This window comes from Rattus norvegicus, chromosome 2, assembly GCF_036323735.1.
Source record: "Rattus norvegicus strain BN/NHsdMcwi chromosome 2, GRCr8, whole genome shotgun sequence".
Taxonomy (NCBI): domain Eukaryota; kingdom Metazoa; phylum Chordata; class Mammalia; order Rodentia; family Muridae; genus Rattus; species Rattus norvegicus.
The window spans coordinates 195,018,373-195,039,456 of record NC_086020.1 but is presented as its reverse complement, the minus strand read 5'-3'; the positions used below and the strand labels follow the sequence as shown (position 1 = coordinate 195,039,456).

Here is a 21,084-nt window from a genome sequence, read left to right as displayed (position 1 = left end):
AATCTTGAAAATTGGCTAAATGAAATACACAACACACATTAAGCTACAGAACCTCCTTATCAAATTTCTCTGCCCTCTTTTCACCTTGGCCTTAACCTTTTCCAGGTCCTCTCAACCTGGGAGATAGCCGAAGACAACCCAGCTCCTAAGACCCTCTGACTTCCACAGGAGCACCTCACGCACACACACACACACACACACACACACACACACACACACACACACTCATGCACGCGCGCGCGCGCACACACACACTTAAACAAAATAAGAAAAAAATTAAAAATCAGACCATTCAGGCAAAGCATCTTTTGTTTTTGAAAAATGCACATGCCTATAATCTCAGAATTTAGGAGACTGGGGCAAGATCACCTCAAGTTCAAAGCCACATAGTGATTTTAAGGCTAGCCTTGGGATCATACTGAGGCCTTGTTTAAATGGATGGATGGATGGAACAAAGGAAGAGGGGGAGAAAGGAAGGCAAGGAAGGAGAGAGAAAAGCAGCAGCAGTAGCAGCAGCAACAAAGTCTAGAAATTTAATCCTGGCACTGAGGGGGCAGAGACAGGCAGATCTTTGCTTGAAGATGACCTGGGGGCATACTGAGTGAGTTCTAGGCCAGCTGTATGGTGATACTTTGTCTCTAAACTACAGACAAAATAAGAGAGCTATATTGTATAAAGTGACACTTATCTGTCTGTAATCCTAGTACGTAGGCACTAGTAAGATAAGGTAAGAGAATTGCTGAATTCAAGGCCAGCTTGTGTGTGTGTGTATTACATCCTAAATGACTTCAAATGTGAAAATCCCCCTTAGGGAACAGCACTGACTTCTATGCAAACAGAGCTTCCTACCAGGATAGAAATAAAGTTCATTCCTTTCAAGAAATGAAAGCCATCTATTTGTTCCTGATATTTCTGGGAAAGGAGTAGAATAAAAGCAAGCAAAGTGTAAAGGCATTGTTTTTGACTACTGTTTTCTTGAAGTAGATATGCTATTTGAAAATATTTAAAAGGAAAAACTGAGAATATGTTACTACGATTAGAAGCAAGACATTTAGAACTTTTTGGCTCATAAAAGTGTTGTTTCTTCTAATTTCTGGGTATCCGAAAGACGGCGTGGTGGAGAATATACGGTAACTATGATACTATTATGCAAAAGTTTTCTGAAAAAGGAATTAAGCCCCAGGTAATGCAGGTGGAGTCAGGAGTATTTGGAGTTTAAGATCAGAGGAAGTAATTTCTTGGTAATTTGAATGGTTTATTCAGTTTAATAATTTAAATCATCAGTTACCTCTATTGTAACCAGTTATGGTAATAATAATAATTAGCATTTATTGAGCTGCTCCTATTTAAATATTCTGATACAATCTTCATGAACTTACATGCTAGCTAAACAAAGCACTCTACCACTGAGCTACATCCCTGTTCCAGAATAATTCTAAGCAATAAATACTGGCCTCCTTTAGGGGGGAGCTACAGTTTAAAGAAATGTTAATAGATTAAAATTAAAGCCAGGCAAAATGGTACACACCTGTCATTCCTGCACTTGGTGGAGACAGACATCCAGGCCACCTGAGCTACAGGAGCCTCTTATCCCACGAAACAAAATTAGGGAAGGAGGCTCTTTTCTTTTCCTCTTCCGGGCCGGTCCTTAGAGGCCTACAATACAGCCTCTAACAAAACTAGGCTGTCTTGAACCCTGGCAATAGGATTGTTTACCTTTACACCAGAAGGTCAGGAAAGCACCCTAATCCGCATGTGGCATATGCCCAGGCAGACTGCAAGGGGTTCGTGCTGTGAGACCCAAAGTCCTTTTGAGATTGCCTAAGACAAAGAAGTACATCAGCAGGGCCTATGGTGGCTCCATGTGTGCCAAGTGTGACCGTGACAGGATCAAGCCGACCTTCCTTTTTTTTTTACTATAGCCAAATGCCTAGATTTTAGTTTCAGCTCCACCCTTTAGACTAGGCACACTCTCAAATCATGGTCTCTTTCCTGCTTACTTTAGTAAAGAACAAAAGAGAAGCTTTAAGGAAAGTTGTGTGAACAGAAGAATAGGATTCATTTGTTTGCTTTAGTAGAAGGTATTTGCCAGGCCTTAGTTTTAGGTGTACAGCAATAAGCAAACATGACAAGTTCTTTACATTCTTGTGCCAGAAGTTTGTATACTGTGACCCCCATGGGGCAGATCCAGCCTGCCATTTGCTTTTACAAAGCCTGAAACAAAACCAAAGAGTCATATCTCTTGATGTAAAAGTTTCATGAAATACAAATTTTAGCACATAAAGAAGGCTTTTGATCACAGTCATGTTTGTTCATTTTGTGGGACAGAAAAGATGTGTATACCCAACCCTGAAGCACTTACCCTCTGCCTCCTGCGGTAGCTGTTTGCTGGCCCGGCTCTGTGCTATATACATTCTTCTGGAGGAACTGGGCAATAAACAGTTTATCTTTAGTGATGACAAGTTCCTTGAAGAAACAAAAGCAGATAAATGGGTGAGAAATGAATGGGTAGAGAGAGTATAACAGCTATGGTTTATATAAAGTTGAGGAACATACTATATTAAATAAATAGCATTAAAAGAGAACTTTTTCTGGTAGTGCTGGGGATCTATACATACTATGCTCACCATTGAGCTAAAACATAGAACTTGATGACTATGTACCCTTAGACAGTGGTTCTCAACCTTCCTAATGCTGTGACCTTTAATGCAGTTCCTCATGTTATGGTGACCCCACCACCACTGTAAAATTATTTCCATTGCTACTTCATAACTAATTTTGCTACTGTTATGAATCATAATGCAAATAGCTGATATACCAATGGTCTTAGGTGACCCCTGTGAAAAGGTTGTTTGACACCCCATGAATCACAACCCACAGGTTGAGAAGCACTGTTCTAGTAACTTAGTTTTGGCAAAAACAAAGACTGCAAGTAGCTCTGAGACAGGTTCAAAAGCTAAGTAATAGAAAATAGAGTCGAGGAAGAGGAGCTTATAGGTCATTAATCTGATTTTAGTATTTAATTTAGACTGGGTATATAAATTCTTACTACTTTGAGCTAGTTTTATGCCATTGCTTTCAAAGGGTGAAAAGTTGATGTTGTCAATATTCTTGGTGGTCTCAGATGCTCGGAGGTTGCTTCTTTGCCAGCACTTGAACAGAAGTCAGTACTGCTGCTTGATGTTGTTCTCGTTGTTGTTGCATACGTGAGCTCCTTTCAGCGTAAATGGTTCAGTGGACTGCGAGCTCATGGTGAAGGAGTGACCTTTTTACCTCCCTTGCTGCCTGCTGTCAGCATGTTGACAATGCCCCATTTCAGTCTTTTGCCTTCCTCGATCTTTTTTATTTTGGGTTTATTTATTTTATGTGTATGAGTGTTTTTTGCCTCATGTGAATACACCCTACGTATGCGATACCCACAGAGACTAAAACAGGACCTCAGAACCCCTGGAACTGCCACATAGGTGCCGGAAACCGAGCTGGGTCCTGTGCATGAATCTGAAGTGCTCTTAACCCCTGAGCCCTCTCTCCAGCCTTCTTTATTCTGTTTTTGAGACAAATCCCACTCTGGAGTTGAGTCTGGCCTCAAATAGCAATCCTCCTGCCTCAACCTCCTGCGTGCTGGTTTTAGAGTTATGAGCCACCACATGCGGCAGCTTGGTTCTTTTTAACTGATGTCACTTGTCTTTTATTCACTGTTATTTATTTAATACAATACATTCCTAACTAATTTTGAGTTTTTCTTTATGTGCCTTTGTTGCAGTAGATGTTAAATCTAAGAGATTTGAAAAAGAAAAAAAAACGATTAACTTTAAAAAAGAAAAACAATATATTTTTGTTAATATAAATAAATTGCTTTTTAGCATAAGTGATTAATATTAGTGGTGTTTTATAACCCTCTCCCCAAAAGGAATTACTATGAAGAGTTGCATGTTGACATTTTGCCACTCTTAATATCTTTAGTTTATTCCTTTGTATGTATTGTTTCCTTGCCTGAAATGCACACCCTGTCTCTCTCATCTACTGGGTCTCGAAATCCTGCACTAATACTGATGCCTGCCTTTGAAGACTAACATGCCCCCCCACCCCCTCCTGTGTGCATAGATAATGGTACTGTCCTTTATGCCCAGTTGTGCACTTAACACACACTTTCTGTATGACTGTGTGAGTGTCAAATACTCAATGGCAGTGTCGATTTCTCCACTGTAAGTCTGTTTACTGACACTTTTCTTCCTTTAGGCCGAGAGGTTAGGCTGGCTTCCAACTCACAGAGACCCAACTGTCTGCCTCCTGAGTGCTGGGATTCAAGGTCTAAACCACCCCTCCCCACCAGCTGGAAGATGTGTTTTAGGTGAATTGTTAATTGGCATATACTTACATTTGCAGTATAAGCACTTTGCCTGCCTGAAAAGAGGTTCACATTTCTCTGGTATCATGAAAAACACACTTGCAGAAGGTGATATAACCAACCACTAGGCTCATTTGCCACAAATAAACAATGATAACAGATTTGCACTGGACAGTGGTGGCACACACCTTTTAATCCCAGCACTCAGGAGGCAGATGCAGGCAGATCTCTGTGATTTTGAAGCCAGCGTGGTCTATGTAGTGTACTCTAGGAGAATCAGTACTATATAGAAAAACAAAAACAGATTTTATTGTTCAAAAATTATACTAATTTCTTGATTTATTTATACCAGCAGTCAATGAGTATTTAATATTTCATGTTCATCAACTGTTGCTTTATATACTAAGGAAGAAATATACTAGAAAATCATATTTCAACATTCAGTCTTTTGGGTTCTTTACACAGTAACTCTGGCTGGCTTAGATGTGTCTGTGTCATCCAGACTGTCTTTGAACTTGGGGTGATCCTCCTGTCTCATCCTCCCAAATGCTGGGATTATAGGATTAAGTGCCACTACATTCACAGCTACATTTAGACTGTTGGTTTGTTTGTTTTGTCTTTTTATTTATTTATTTCAAGTTCTCCTGATGGCGATTTAATTTTTAAACCATTTTATTTACTTGTTTAGAGTGGGTTTATATGAGTACTCGCATACACACAGAGGTTAGCAGACAGTTTGAGGTATTGGTTCCCAGCTTCCACCATCTACAGTCTCAATCCCAGGGATTGAATTCAGGTCCTTAGGCTTGGCATCAAGCGCCTCTACCCACTGAGCCGTCTTTCTGGCTCCCGTCAGGCCTAAGTAGTATACTACTGCACTCAGCTTCCAGTTGATTTTCACAAGGCTCGTTAGACTGTAGTTGTTGTTGTTGGTATGGTTGGTTGGATTTTGTGTAAGAATGGCGCCAGTGGGTAGAGGTACTTGTGTACAGGCCTTTACCGACTTGAATTCTTTCCTGGATCCCACACAGTGGCAGGAAAAGGAAAAAACCAACTTTGGAGAGTTTTTCTTTGACCTCCCTCCACATACTTTTCATGACAAGTGTGTACCTGTGCATACACACACACAAAAATGGTTTAGCTTTGATGTGACCATAAAGAACTTAAAATTGTCTGAAGTGTGCTAATCTGGAAATAGGAGCTGTCTTACCTGTTAGATGGTCATCTTTGTTCTATCCCTGTGACTTTAATATCTTTGTGAGTGGCACATTAAATATTAGGGGGTTTTCTTTTTCTCCTGTTGTGTGCTAGATCTATCCTACCCTGAGAAATTTCTTTGAAGTTAGGCATTGCCTTAGGCTTTCTACTGCTGTGACTAAATGAAACACGATGACCAAAAGCAAGTTGGGAAGGAAAAAGTTTATTTTGCTTATACTTTCACATCACAGTTAATCACTGAAGGGAAGTCCGGGCAGAAACCTGCAGACAAGAACTGGGGCAGAGGCCATGAAGAGGGCTGCTCACTGGTTTGCTCCTCTCCTCGTGGCTTGCTCCTCCTGCTTTTTTATAGAACCAGAATCACCAGCCCAGGGTTGCTCCCACCTACCATGGGCTGGGCCCTCCCTCATCAATCATTAGTTTAAAATGCCCTACAAGCTTTCCTGCAGTTAAGGGTCTTATGCAGACATTTTCCTGGTTGGTGTTCTTTCCTTGATGATGACTCTAGCCTGTGTCAGGTTGATGGAAACTAGCCAGCACAGATCTACTAATTAGCAGTATCTCCATCATTTTGTAACTATCAGATATCTATATATCAAATGCCAAATAGAAGCACATCTGGAGGAATTCCAAGAATAAGGAAGAAAGGACCCAGAACAGTCTTAGAGCATATTGAGGGAGTACTGTCTACCTTTCTTCCATTTAGACTGATCTATAGGTAAAATTAGAATTTATTCTCAGAATATAAACAGTAAGAATGAACACTGAGGTGTTACATAGTGTCTCATACCTGAATCTCAGGACTCATGTGGCTGAAGCAGGAGTTCAAGGCCAGTCTGAGCTACATATGGGTTTTGAGGTAGTATTGAACTATATGAGGTACTGTTTCAAACCCTTCCCTTTCATCCACCACACCTCCAAAGAGAGGCTGTAGCCCTACAGGTAGCCTGCTACCCTTAGGCCTGCTCAACAGATGAGGAATTCAAGTATGCCACATACCACCACTGTGGTGCAAAGGCAGCTGGATCTCTGTGAGTTTGAGGCCAGCTTGGTCCACATAGTGGATTCAGCACAGCTAGGGCTGTATAGAGAAACCCTGTCTTGGGGTAGGAGTGGGGTGTTTATAACCTGCTCAGAAGCAGCGAGCCTACCTTGCCTTACCCTTGAAAGAATTGGAGACAGGCTATAGATAAAATGAGCAGGAATGCTGGAAGCAGCACCAAACAGGAATAGCTGGTGTCTGACTTCATAGAGACAATTGTATATATGCACTAAAAAAATCAGGAAAGTGAAAACTTGGAAAAGTCAAAATAATTATCTGAACAGCAAACTGGGCACTGCTGAAGAACATTTTAGCAAACTAAAAAACGGAGCTGCCCAAAGCATAAAGTGAAAGGTTAAATATATAAGGAAAAATGAGATGCAGAGTAGATCCTAACACTTGGAGAGTGATAAGTAGAGCACAAAACAAGGCTGTCACGATGCACAGTAGAAGAAAGTGTCTCCATCGTGCTTGTTCTGTGCCTCTAATGCACAGTTGAGTAGTACAAGTGGCAGGGGTCAACTTTGTACTTTAAAATTGGAGACAGTGCTTGATTTTCTTCATTATGTAGTTTGCTTAGAATTCTAAAAACTTAACTCTTGACACTTCCAAAACCCACTAATTTGTTGGTTTCTAGGAAACTAAGTGTTGTTTTGTCATCTTTTTCCTAATAAAATTTGGGGCAATCATATGAGTTTGCTGTTTTGGGGAGGAGTGGGATGGTTCTGAAACTGGGTTTTACTGTGTAGCCCTGGCTGTCCTGGAACTCACTCTGTAGACCAGGTTGGCCTCAAATTCAAGAGAACCACCTATGAGATCTGTTTCCCTCTTCTGTCCTCCTCAGCCTCCTGTGGGACTGTAAACCATGCCAGGAAGCTTGGTAAGGTAGAGTGGTTATGAGACACCCTGCTCCCTGCCAAATTCCTGGCCTGGAACATGTGCCACGCTCCCCACGTAAGGAAATGTGACCTGTGGTCAAGTAGGCCCACAACAGAGTTCCCCATGCTAATGAGGTACCCAGAGGCCCTGAGAGTTTAGCCAATAAGTTTCCCTTCCCAGATATTCCTCCCTGGAACAGGTATTTAATCTTGGGTCCACCATGAAAAATTGGTATGGTATGGTATGCATCCGTTTTCCATGATGAACAGTTGATGAACAGTTTAGAACCATGGACTGTCCTTTTCATAAGGAATCGCCATGGGGGTGGGGGGGATAGAGGGGTCTACAGAAGGCCTCTCTGCGCTTCCTGCAACAGCCACTTCCAAGCTAAGGACAATCACCACAAGCTAAGCCAGAGCTTCAACACACACACACCTGGCCCCCAGGCTAGGTGCCATCCCCAGCCCCAACCCCAACTCTGCTCCCTACTCCCTGTGACTCAGCAACACAGGAGTTTGGGAGGGTGCACCCCGCCTCTCCTTTCCCATTCTGGGCCTGTGGATTTCGTCAAACTCCCCGTTTTGCCTCCCAAGCAGCCATGCCCTGAGGCAGGCAGGACACAGACCTGCATACATGTTGTACACAAATACACACATTTAAAAGTAAATGTTATTTTTAATTCAAAATGACTGATAACACACATATTATAAAGTATACTTATAATTGATAAAAATAACTTTAAAGTGTTTTGTAGAAAAAATATAAAGTCTTCTAAACAGTAAATTTTAATAATTTTTTAATTTCAAGAGGTATTATATACAAGGAATGCAGCTCAGTTGATCAGAGTGTTTGCCTAGTGTACAAAAATTCTTGAGTTATATATCCCAGCACCACGTAAAATTGGCTGTGCACGCCTATAATTCTTGTAGAGGGAATGGTAGGCAAGAGCAGTTATATAGTAAGTTTGAGCTAGCCTGAGCTACATGAGATCTTGTTGAAAAAAAAAAAGCAAAAGGCTGTAGACATGGCTCAGCAGAGAAGTCTTTGCTGTCCTTCACAGCAGTTCAGAGATGGATTACTGGTTACAGGAGACTTACAGTTGCCTGTAACTCCAGCTCCAAGGATCGGATGCCTGCCTCTGACCTCTGAATACCAGCACAATACAGACGCCCGTGTGCACACGCATGCGTGCGCACAGGCACACACACGCACACACACAAATACAAATAAATAAGTCTTTAAAACAAACAATGCTATTGGAAAGATGGCTCTGGTTAAGAGCTCTGGCTGCTTGTCTAGAGGATTGGGATTTGATTCCCAGCACCCACTTGCCAGTTCACAGCTGTATAACTCCACTTCCAGGAGATATGATATCCTATTCTGGCCTCTGGGCATAGACACACATGCAGTTAAAACACCCATGAAGGGGAAAAATTTAAGGTAAACACAATTTTAACGGTTTGTTATTTGCATTACATGTTACTTTTTAAAATTATTTGTCTTGGGGTTAGAAAGATAGCTCCGGGATTGAGAGTACTGGCAGCTCTTCCAGAGTTCCTGAGTTCAATTCCCAGCAACCACATGGTGACTCATAGCCCTCTGTAATGGGATCTGATGCCCTCTTCTGGTGTGTCTGAAGAGAGTGATAGTGTACTGATATGCATAAAATAAATTTTCACATTTTAAAAAAGTATTTGTTTTGTTGGCTTCCTTTCCGTGGGGTGGGAGGTAGATACAGTCCTGCTGTGTGCCCAGGCTGACCTTAAACTCAAGATTCATTTGTGTCTTTTAAGTGCTAGGATTAGCTGATGCCTGTCTATAAACAGCTGTATGTTTCTCCTCACAGTACACTTACTATAAATTTTATTTTTCTTTAGGTACGCATAGCCGCTAAATTCATCACCCATGCACCCCCAGGGGAGTTCAATGAAGTATTCAATGGTAAGTAAAGATTAATATTGAGCTGTTGTAAGTACTCCTTAATCACTGTCACTATTTAGCTTTCTCCTTTTTTCTTTTTACATTTTTGTTTGATTTATTTATTTGTGGGAGGGGGCAGTTTGTGAGAATCAGTTCTTTCTTCTACCACATGGGTCCTGAGAACTGACCTCAGGTCCTCACGTTTGGTAACAAGTTCTGAGTTGACTCAGCAACCTTTTCTCTTTTTAAATTTTGGTCTTTTGTGGCCCAGGCTAGACTTGAACTCTTGAGTGCTGGAACATGGGAATGTACCAACACACCTAGCTGTGAGTGCTTAATGTTTCCTGATTGTTACCCCTATTATAACCAAAATATAAAGAAATCAACATTCGGAGACACTGGAATAATTTGTTTAAAGTGACCCAATTACTGGATGTAAAAGTTAAGATTCAGTTCTAGGTTTAAGTCAAATACTTAGCTTTGCCTAATCCATCAATTAGCATACCACTCTGAGAAAGGGAGAGACTTCCTTCAGGCAGCTGTCCTGGGGCTCCCATCTGCAGTTCCAGCCCAGGGACAGGCAGCCCTGTAGGTGCTAAAGAAGGGAGATTGCTGTGAGCTCCAGTTCACCCTGGCTAAAGGCTGTCTCAAACCAAAAATAAGTGAATAGAAATTGAACATGGCTTCATATTTTAAAAGAATGACAGTAAACTGACTTTTCAAAATCATTACTTTTTTATTCTTCCTGTGCATTTTAGTTTTATCATGAAAGGTAAAAGCTTCAATTTTCACTGTCTTTCCTCAAGTCCTGCACACAGGACATTTCCCAGGACTAGTGTGGCTGAACTTGAGATGATTTGAAGTTTATTAACTTTAGGTGGTGTACGCCTTTAACACTAGTGCTTGGGAGGCAGAGGCAGGCAGATCTCTGGGTTTGAAGCCAGCCTGGTTTTCAGAGTTCCAGGACTACATAGAGAAACCTTGTCTCAAAAAACAAAACAAATTCAGATTCACCCAAAAATGGTGACCCAGGCCTATAATCTCAGTACCCAGGAGACTGAAGCAGGAGAATTACTCTCTTCAGGCCAGCCTAGGGTATAGAATGAACTTTTGTTTGAAAACCAAAAATTAGAAAAAAAATTTATTAAAATAAGTTTACAGACTGACCTTTATCATCCCCTCAAGACTTTCATCTATTCCATATAATATTAGGTAGGTGTGGTGATATATACCCATAATCCCAGCACTTGGGGTGCTGACACAGGAGAATTACAAATTCAGGGAAACCTAGACCACTTAGTGAGAGCTGGTCCCAAAACTAAACTTTAAGTATAAAAAGAGGTCTTGGTTATTAGATGGTTTATCTGTGCCAAATATGGTGGTTTACACCTATAGTCCCAGCATTTGGGAGGAGGAGGCCAGAGGCTTAAAAGCTCAAAGTCCTGGCTTGGCATGGTAGCACATGTTTAATCCCAGCACTTGGGAAGCAGGTGGATCTCTGTGAGTTTGAGCGTAGCCTAGTCTAGACAATGAGTTCCAAGACAGCCAAGAAAAATAGAAACCTGAAAGAAAAAAAAAGAATTGTCTTAGTCCTAGTTACAAAGTAAGTTTGAGGCCAGTTCAGAGATCTTGTCTCAAACAAATTGATAAAAATGTCCTCGTGTAGCTCAATTGGTAGAGGGCTTAGCATGCACAAACAGCTAGGTTCAGTTCCTCCCATGGCATAAACTAGCATGGTGATCAAGGTCATTTGTAGCTGCTACATAAATGGAGTTTCAGGCCAGCCTGAGTTTGAGCTCCTGTCAAGAAGGAGTGAAAGGGGAGCAGTAAAGAGAGATGGATAACTTTCTTGAGAATTGTTGTTGGGTTATTATGCAGACAATTCTGTAGGAACCCATGAACATTAGTGGCCATTACTCAGTGGCATGTTTAGAGTTTCTACATATGATTCATCTTGCAGGGCCCGAATTTTAAAACTTATTCTAGAAATGGGCTAGAATTTTTTGTTTGTTCTATACTCAATGTTCCTTCCAACACTTTCTTCCTCAGATGTCCGGCTACTGCTTAATAATGACAATCTTCTCAGGGAAGGGGCAGCACAGTAAGTACCTCTTAAACCCACTGTTGGGAGGACAGCTTGGTGACTAGAGTTTGACTAGCCTGTGCAAGGTACTCAGTGTGGGTTAGCACCGCAAACCAACAATCACATTTCATGCCTCCTAGAGTATTGCTCTAACATCAGATAAGCTGGTGACAGTAAACTGGTACCTTGAAAACCAAATTTGAGACACTTGAAAATAAAGCAGTTAGTCTCTGTGGGGTTTTGTTGTTGTTATATCTATGACCATGTATTTGAGGGATTCTTAAAAGAATGTGTTTGTTTGTTTGTTTGTTTGTTTGTTTGTTTGTTTGCTTGTTTGTTAGTTACTCCATGTCAACAGTGTTAGTTCATAGTCCATGGCCATATTGATTCTAGACCCAGGTAAGATAGACCATCATGATGTCACAAACATGTGACAGATTTCTTACCTAATGGCAAATAAGCAGGCAGGGCTTCGGATAAGATACAGCCCAAGGACATGCCCTAGTAACCTATCTTTTCCACCTAGGCCTTTTTCCTTAAGTTTCTAGAACCTCCTCAAATCATTGCCAGCTGGGGACCAGACCTTCAAAACCAAGCCAAGGCAGTCAGTCTCTTTAGCTATAGAAAACAGTTTTGAGAGCTGTTGCCTAGGAAATAATTACTATCTTTTATGGTAATAGTTCATATCCAAACCATAAGTCTTATTTACTTTTGTTTCCTTCTCTCTCCTTTTTAAATTTTATTTTTAGTAGAAGAAATATGTTCCCTCTGAAATATTGGCTTCCTTAAAATTTAATATAGTTTTAGAGCAGAATTTTTGTAGTTCATATGGAATTTTTTAGTTTAGGGAATCAGGGTCTCGTTATATAAGTGTAACTGATCTGAACTTGCTATATAGACCTGGCTGACCTCAAACTTGGTCTCAAAGCAATCTTGTCTCTGCTTCTGCCCTTGTCCCCTCTCTCCACAACCCCCCACATCCCACTTCCACCTCTACCATGCTAAGACTGTAAGTGTGTGCCACCATGCCTAGACATAGTGTGAGATTTTTTTTTTAACTGCTACTTATAGAGATATTAGCCAGCTAATAAAGAATGATAAAGTTTCTCAAATAATAGAACTAATTATAGGATAAAATCATGATTTTTCTCCCTGGTTGCTGAATCCTTATTCAGTAATAGGCTAACGGTCTTCCTAAAGTACCATTTTTGGCCAGGTAAAGTGGTGTTTGCTATGATCCTCACACTTATAAGACAGCCAAGAGGATCAGGAGCTCAAGCCTAACCTTAGCTGCATAGCAAGTTCTAGGCAAACAAGATAAGTGAGTTGTTGTCACACACAAAAAAAATATGATTTTCATTCCTCTTTGTCCTCAAAAACAGAGTGGTGAGGCTTGTTGGTTTGCAGTTTTGTTTGTTTGTCTTCTAGAATTAAATTTAAACAGTATGGCATTCAAGGGCCCCTGTTATCTGGCTTTGCCATTATTCTTTTCTACCCAAAGTTTTGTTTCAGTTGCTGTCTACTCAAAGTGTCTCTGCAAAGAGGAAACCTGAGTTGGATATTGCTGAAAAGAGTAAACTGAGGAGGGCAAGAATTTGTAGATGTAAAACACATAACTATCATGAAATTTTCCTGGTATGCTATATAATCTGTTAAATTTTGGATATAGAGAGTGTTTTGACAGTTGTTACCTAGTAACCAGTCATCTGCCCTGCCTGTGCTACATTTGTGACTGGACTCTATTAACCTAGGAACTCTAGACCATCACTGTGCTTCTCATCCTGAATGATTTTCTAGTTATAATCCTGAGTGAACTAAGGAACACACTGAAAATACTCTGTATATCTTCTTGACAAATTACACTAATACTGGGATAAAATGCCCTGAAAAGTAATTGGAGGCAACCTTGGTAATGCAAACCTGTAATCCCAGCACTTGATAGATAAAGCAGGATGACAAATGTGTTCAAAGCTAGCCTAGGCTACAGAATGAAAACATAGTGGTTCTCAGCCTCCCAAATGCTGCAACCCCTTAATATAGTTCCTCATCTTGTAGTGACCCCAACTGTAAAATTATTTTTATTGCTACTTCATAACAATAATTTTGCTAATGTTTTGAATCATAATTAAATTTCTGACATGTAGATGGTCTTAGACAACCCCTGTGAAAGGGTCATTACACACACACGCACACCCTGATTTCCCAAAGGGATCATGATCCACAGGTTGAGAAATCCTGCCCTAACTCAAATGTCCTGATTTCCAACTAGGAATGGATATGTCAATACAGAGTTCAGATGCTTCGTCTGTTTAAAATTACACCGACAGACACTAAAGCTCTGTGGGTGTGTGTGTGTGTGTGTGTGTGTGTGTGTGTATTCAAATTCTTACAGATTTCTTGGAGAACCTACTTATTAAAGACGGGTTTTTTTTTTCTGAGACCCCATGTATTTAATTTTTTTTTTAAAGGGATAAAAAACTCTCTTTTGTCTGGGCAGCAGTGTTACACACCTTTAATCCCAGCACTAGGAAGGTGGAGACAGAGGCCGAGGCAGCTGGATCTCTGATTTTGAGGCCAACCTGGTCTACAGAGTGATTTCCAGGACAGCCAGGGCTATACAGAAAAACCCTGCCTAGAGAAAAGGGGGTGGGGCTCACGTTTATTTCTGTACTGAGATGGTCTTGAGCAGACTCGTGTTGGCGCCTCCTAGTACATGCTGTTTCAGTGATGCTCGAGTCACTATTGCTTCCTGAGTGAACCGAAGGAGGCTTTATCATAGCTGGGTAAAGTTAATCAATGCATTAGATTATCAACCTAGGATTTACTTTCTTTTTATATTTTGGTGCCAATGGCTCTAACCACAGTACCATTCCCTGATAGTGCCTAGCACTTCTAGTATAAGTAGGATGTTATAGGTCACATTAAAGGGTGAGTTTCACTGAATGAGATGACATTGTTAAGTTAAATAGAGAAAGCATGGTAAGACTTAAGGTTTAGAGTAGTCACCAGCTATGTATTCCAGTAACTTTGTAAATGGCAGAGGCTGAACTGAGGCAAGGCAGTAGTCCAGAGTAGAAGTGGTAGAGCTAAGAAGTGAGATTCTGGTTATACTGCACATTAAACCGGAGGGTTAGAGATCAAGTATCAGAGAAAAGTTAGGTATGGTTCCAAAGTGTTTGGATTAAAGTAGCTGATAAAGTAAAGATACTATTTTCTTTTCAACTCTTTTTTTAAATAGTGCATTTGCCCAGTATAACATGGATCAGTTCACACCTGTGAAGATAGAAGGCTACGACGACCAGGTAATGACTGCCTGTGACTTCCTGTCCCAGAGTCTGCACTTGGCTGGCAGGCAGTAGAGATAGTCAAAGCAAAGAGAGTAGTCAAAGCACGTGGGATATTGGCTGTCACTATATTTGTGTCTTTGATTTTTAAAATAGTCTTCATATCAGAAATTCTTCTTTCTGGTAATACTAGGTGGGGTTCTCCCACCCCCCATAAGAAAAAAGAATACCATTGACTTGATGTGTAGCTTAGTCATAAGCTATGTACATATAAACCCTTGGTTCTAGAAAGGTGCAGAGAGTGTCTAACAGAAATACCAGGAGACATTAATTAGAATTAGCCTAAGTGACCCAAGGAATTTGCTAGTTAGATAGGGATGAGAAAAAGATCTCATTGAATGCACTTGTGGACCATGCAGCTGTATTACTTAATGCTCACAAGAGTACAATGCCCCCAAGAACTTTCATAAAGTATGTGAAAATGAATGCATGAAAGTTGGTGTTACAGCTAGGAATATAGACACATGGATAATACCTTAGATAGAAATCAAGATATAAAGGGTGTTGTGGTGGTTGGGGGGAACATTGTTTTATTTTTATGAGAAAAAAATGATACATGGCTTAAAAGTCAATGTGGAAAAGAAATGAAAACTTAGGATATTTATTATTTCTTTTTGCAAAACATGGTAAGAATTGTCTTTTTTTATAGAATTACTTATATTTGTAATTCTTCTCTGGAAGGTCTTAATTACAGAGCATGGCGACCTTGGTAACAGCAGATTTTTAGATCCAAGAAACAAAATTTCCTTTAAGTTTGATCATTTACGGAAAGAAGCGAGTGACCCGCAGCCAGAGGATGTGGATGGAGGCTTGAAGTCTTGGAGAGACTCGTGTGACAGTGCACTGAGAGCCTATGTGAAAGATCATTATTCCAACGGCTTCTGTACTGTTAAGTATCTGCCTGTCCTCAGAGAACATCTACCTACCTTATCCTTTTGAACCTCTCTGGCCCTCCAGGCTTTACTTCTTTTCTCTTGGTTATTGTCATCTCCATATTTTATTCCTTAAATAATTTCTAAAGCAATGTAAGCTTTTGAAAATTTCTTTTTTAAAGATTTACTTTTAATGTTTTTTAATTATGTATGAGTGGAGGTAGGGGTTGCATGTAAGCACAGGTGCCCCTGGAGGTTTGATCCCCTGAAAATACACTTACAGATGTTTGAGTCACCTGACATGGATTCTGATGTTTGAATCCAGGTCCTCTGCTAAAGTAGTCCATGTTCCTAATTACTGAGCCATTTCTCCAGCCCTAGAAAATTTCTTTTAAAAATCTCAGTGCATGGGCTGGAGAGATGGCTCAGTGGTTAAGAGCACCCGACTGCTCTTCCAGAGGTCATGAGTTCAATTCCCAGCAACCACATGGTGGCTCACAACCATCTGTAAAGAGATCTGATGCCCTCTTCTGGTGTATCTGAAGACAGCTACAGTGTACTTATATATAATAAATAAATAAATCTTTAAAAAAAAAAAAAATCTCAGTGCATAACAGTTTAAAATATCCATATATTGTATTTTTTTATCTTTGTCTTATTTACTCACAATAAATCACCTCTACCCATTAAAACATTATTAAAGCCAGGTTTGATGGTATACTTGTAATCTTACAACATTTGAAAAGTTAGAGCAGGGGCATCCAGAGTTCAAAATCGTTGTCCACTCTACAGAGAGTTAGAGGGCAGCCTGGACTATGAGGCATCTGCTGAGAGTGGGAATGGGTGGTGGAATTTATAGTTGGTTGTATCGTGCTTAACTTTATTGGGTTTTAGTTTGTTTTGAAACAGGGTCACTAAGTTGTCCAGGCTATCATTGAAACTTTTTCTATAGTCTAGGTTGACATTTACTCTTTTGTCTTTCTAAGAAGCCCAAGAAGCTGGAAATCCAGGCTTGCCCCAGGACTACCTACATTTTTAACTTTGTAGCTGATAAATAAAATTGTATGTTTATAGGATGTATAACATGTTTTGAAATATACCTTGTGGTATGACTAAGTTGAGTGTAGAAACTTGGAATATATAAACTTTCCCCCTGGTTTGTTGATTTGTTTAGATGGGGCCTCAGTCTGTAACCTAGTCTGGCCTTGAACTTGAGAAGATCCCCCTTCCTAAGACTGTGCTGTGTGCTGGTATTTCAGGCTTCATTTACCACACCTGACCGGAGGTGGGGTGGTTCTGCTCTCAGCAACCTTCAGATATACAGTTCATAGCTACTAGTTAGACTTTTAAACCTGTAATGACCAGTTTAATAGGGATATAGCTAGTTAAAATCACTGTGAAGTCTTGAGTAGTTTAATCCTAACCCAGTCACTTAACTAGTTGTGTGGCCTTAGGTATAAACTACCTAACTTCAGTTTCCTCGTTTATATAATAAAACAGTGTCAAACAGTATCATTGTGAGGATTGGGTAAGTTAATAAAAGATGCTGGGAGGGTGCGGCACAGTGTAAGCTGTACATAAGTGGAAGGTGCCGTTGTTCTTACATGTTTTATTTTTCTAAATAATAAAGGAAACACATCATTGTAGCTGAGTACAGATTTCCTTCTCAAACATTCTTCAGGAAAGGAGACAATACATTCTCTCTTAGAAATCAGCTGGCCGTTGGGGATTTAGCTCAGTGGTAGAGCGCTTGCCTAGGAAGCACAAAGCCCTGGGTTCGGTCCCCGGCTCCGGAAAAAAACAAAACAAAACAAAACAGAAATCAGCTGGCCAATCCAAATTTACCATTATTTCAATTCAAAGTTTATCCACATTTTTGTTTGTCTCTTTTGAGACAGGGTCTCATTATGCAGCTTTAGCTAGGCTGAAACTCACTGTGTAAACCAGGCTGGCCTTGAACTGAAGAGATCTGCCTGCCACTGCCTCCTGAGTGCTGGGATTAAAGAAACTTGAACCACCCTGTCTGGCAATTTACATTTTTAATCTGAAGAGCTCAATACCTAAGAACCCCCCTGAGACCTTTTTTCATTTTATTTTTAGTTATATGAGTTACAGAAGGTGATAAAATTGCACCAGTGCAACTTACAATATCCTAGTAACCTTCATCCTTAGCATCTTAGAAGATCCTAATTTTATCTCACTCTGTGTCACGATTTCTGTACAGTGTGTTCCAGACATTTTCTATTATCAGATGAGCATCTAACCTAAATCTAATTAGAATTGAGATGGCTGAAATTTTTGTTCTTGTTTATACTTAGAAACCTTATTCTTCCTTCCATTACACTTTGGTTATTTTATTTGTTTACATTTCAAAATGTTGTCCCCCTTCCTGGTTTCCCTTCTGCAAGCTCCCTATCCCATGCCCCCTCCCTTTCCATTATACTTGAATCTGAGGCAAAAGGATCCTCATTCTTAATTTTACACTGTCTCGTATCTTCAGGGTGGCTCTGTGTGCTTTGTCTTCTACTCTAGTGTATTCCCCGTTGCTTAGGTACAAGGTCTTGGTTTGGGTTTTGAACCAGTTTCATGCTGGCTTCTTTCCATCTCCCTGGCTCCACTTTCCAGGTGCTGTGATTACAAGCATGTGCCATGGTGCTGAATTAGAAATAGTTCTCTCTCTTACCTTTAAAGGGAAGTAAAACTGTGTTGATCACATTAATTCCTGTAAATTACTTCTGTTTCTTTAGGCCTCTCTTTGTACCTCTTGTTTCTTCCTCTTCTCTGCTTTCTCCTTCCCCTAGGTTTGCACTCTGTGTCCCATAAGGAAATCAAGGACATTTTCCCCTGTTAGTGTATTTATTCACTAGTAGTGCAAGTCTGAACCTTTGACTTTTCACTGTTTTTGCCACTCTATGCAAACTGTTTTCTGAGCATAATGAGCCAGCATTGTCTTCTGAGTCCTTAATTTCTATATGGTATTTCACACTGAGCCCATCGCCTACTTCTAGAAGTAAGCTTTTGCTTAGGTTGATTCATCAGCACCCAGAAATTCTAGTTGCTCCATAGCTGTTGCTTTCTTTCCCCACAGTGTGAATTTAGGCATTCTCCAAAGATATATTTCTCTGTCCTAGAGGTTTATAGCCAAATATCTGGGTTCACAGCTGTTAATTCCAGCAGTTGGTAGCTTGAAGAGGATTGAAGTAGGTTTGAGGCCCAGGTTAGCCTACCTAGTGAGTTCTAGACCAGGGTAAGCAACAGAGTATGAGGCTCTGTCTCAATAAAATCAAGACAACAGAAGCAACAGAGTTCATAGTGCAGTTAATACAGACAAAGCCTGGGCATGGGACTCACACCTAGAGTCTCAGCACTTACAGTGTAGAGGCCCACGGTGTGGAAGCAGGAGGATTGCCAGGCTGGGCTACAGAATGAGACTCGGTCAAATGGAAAATACACTACAAGTGCATTGGAAACCCTGAAACACCATTTGTTTTCCTTGCTTTCTTTGGTGACTGCATTTTCACTCACATCCCCACTTCTCCCACTCTGGGAGTTGATACTTCCGAGTGCTTGTTAGACCTTCTTCTGGGTTTCCCAATCTGCTGATGGTGCCACATCATGCAGGTGTAGAAATAGTTTGACTTCTTTTTCCTTTTACCCTTGGATTATGACACATAGCTAGAGTTCTTTCTTAGTTACGGTCACCACTGCTATGACGAAACGCTATGACTAAGGCAAGGTTAGTGGGAAATGTTTTGTTTGAGTTATGCTTCTGCATCATAGTTCTCTAGGAAGTCAAGGCAAGGACTCCCACAGGCAGGAGGAGCTGGAGGCAGGAGCCGATGCAGAGACCATGGAGAGTGCTGCTTACTGGCTTGTTTGCTTATAGAATCCAAGACCACCACCAACCATAGGCTGGACCCTCTCCCATCAATTAACAATCCTGAGTTCTAATTGACAGAATGGTCCACAGGCTTGCCCACAGACTTGTCTTATGGAGGCATTGTCTCAGCTGTGGTTCCTTCCTCTCAGATGACTTTAGCTTGTATCAAATTGACATAAAACTAACCAGCACAACCTTTTCGCTTTCTGCATAATATCCCTCCTTTCCATTCCCATTCACAGTGCCCTAGACCTTTGCCTAGGTTCATTTGTAGCCTCCTAACTGACCTCCGGCTTTTTTCCATTTTATCCTCTGTACCAGCAATGCCAGAAATAATGGTTCTGGTCTTGTTTTGTTGTCTCTTGTAAACAGAATACAGTCTGAACTTTTTACCTCCTATTTAATACATAGGCTTCTCTCTCTCTCTCTCTCTCTCTCTCTCTCTCTCTCTCTCTCTCTCTCTCTTTCATATCCCAGTAGATCTTGCCCAACTATACCAACATGGCAGACCAATTTGGCAGATAGTTAGCATGTCCTTGTTTTCCTGCCTGAACTGTTGACTTGTCTTTAGCTTCAGTTTCTCCCTGTCAGACTTGTGCATGATTCGTAAGGCCCAGCCTAACTGGTATCTGACTTACAGTGTGATAAGCCAGAAGCTGTAGCCTCCTGGGGTTCACTGTAACTGTTTCTGCTTTGTGCTCACCTCCCAAGAAGACCTGTATTAGAAGCCTATTTATTAGCCTCTGACACTTAGTCCCCTCCAAGGTTGTCGATGTGGTGTACTGCTTTCGTACAGTTTCTTATAAATATGTTTTTCATGTCTAACTATTTTTTCCCCAACAATAGGTTTACGCTAAAACCATAGATGGACAGCAGACCATTATTGCATGTATTGAAAGCCACCAGTTTCAACCCAAAAACTTCTGGTAAGAAATAGATGTTCTCTTCTATTTTTATCTAATTTACGTTGGAAAGAAACCAGTGACTGAGACTTTGTTTTAAAACTAACTTGAGATAGATTATTTGATTTAGAGACTTTAGTTCTATAAAATGAAGGACTTAGACATTGTTTAGATTCCTTCCATTTCTAAGACTTCTGTAATTGTACCCTTTTGTCACACCAAGTGAGAACATGTGATTTGCACAGTATGCAGCCATTTGCTCTTTGTTCTTGTGTGAGAAATAAAGACTATTAGAGCACTTCCCTACTGTGAGCAAGGCCCTGGGGTTATCAATTCCTGGTGCTGGTTGTACAGTATAGTGTTCCCAGGTAGTCTCCCCTGACACGAGAAGAACCTCCTGTAGTCAGAATAGGTGAGCCTCTACTTCAGAGGGCAAGGGAAAGGTAGAGTCCACCTGCTTAGGAAAGACTTGTTTATGATTAGCCAACTGGATCCCAACTTTTATGTAGTGATATCTTGACTTTGTCACCTCAAGACTAGCTCCCACCAACACTATTGCACTATTCTGTGCCTGGTCACCTCTTCCTGTGCCTGCT

The 21,084-nt window shown here is 40.7% G+C and overlaps 1 protein-coding gene across 1 annotated transcript in view; it reads left to right on the top strand.

The window, feature by feature from the left end:
- Capza1 (capping actin protein of muscle Z-line subunit alpha 1) overlaps nt 1-21,084 on the top strand; it is a 45,066-nt gene that overhangs the window by 13,644 nt on the left and 10,338 nt on the right. The window contains exons 2-6 of the mRNA NM_001109625.2: nt 9,365-9,428; nt 11,457-11,508; nt 14,729-14,792; nt 15,516-15,722; nt 20,433-20,512. Coding sequence (NP_001103095.2) covers nt 9,365-9,428; nt 11,457-11,508; nt 14,729-14,792; nt 15,516-15,722; nt 20,433-20,512 — 467 coding nt within the window. The remainder of the gene's footprint in view (nt 1-9,364; nt 9,429-11,456; nt 11,509-14,728; nt 14,793-15,515; nt 15,723-20,432; nt 20,513-21,084) is intronic.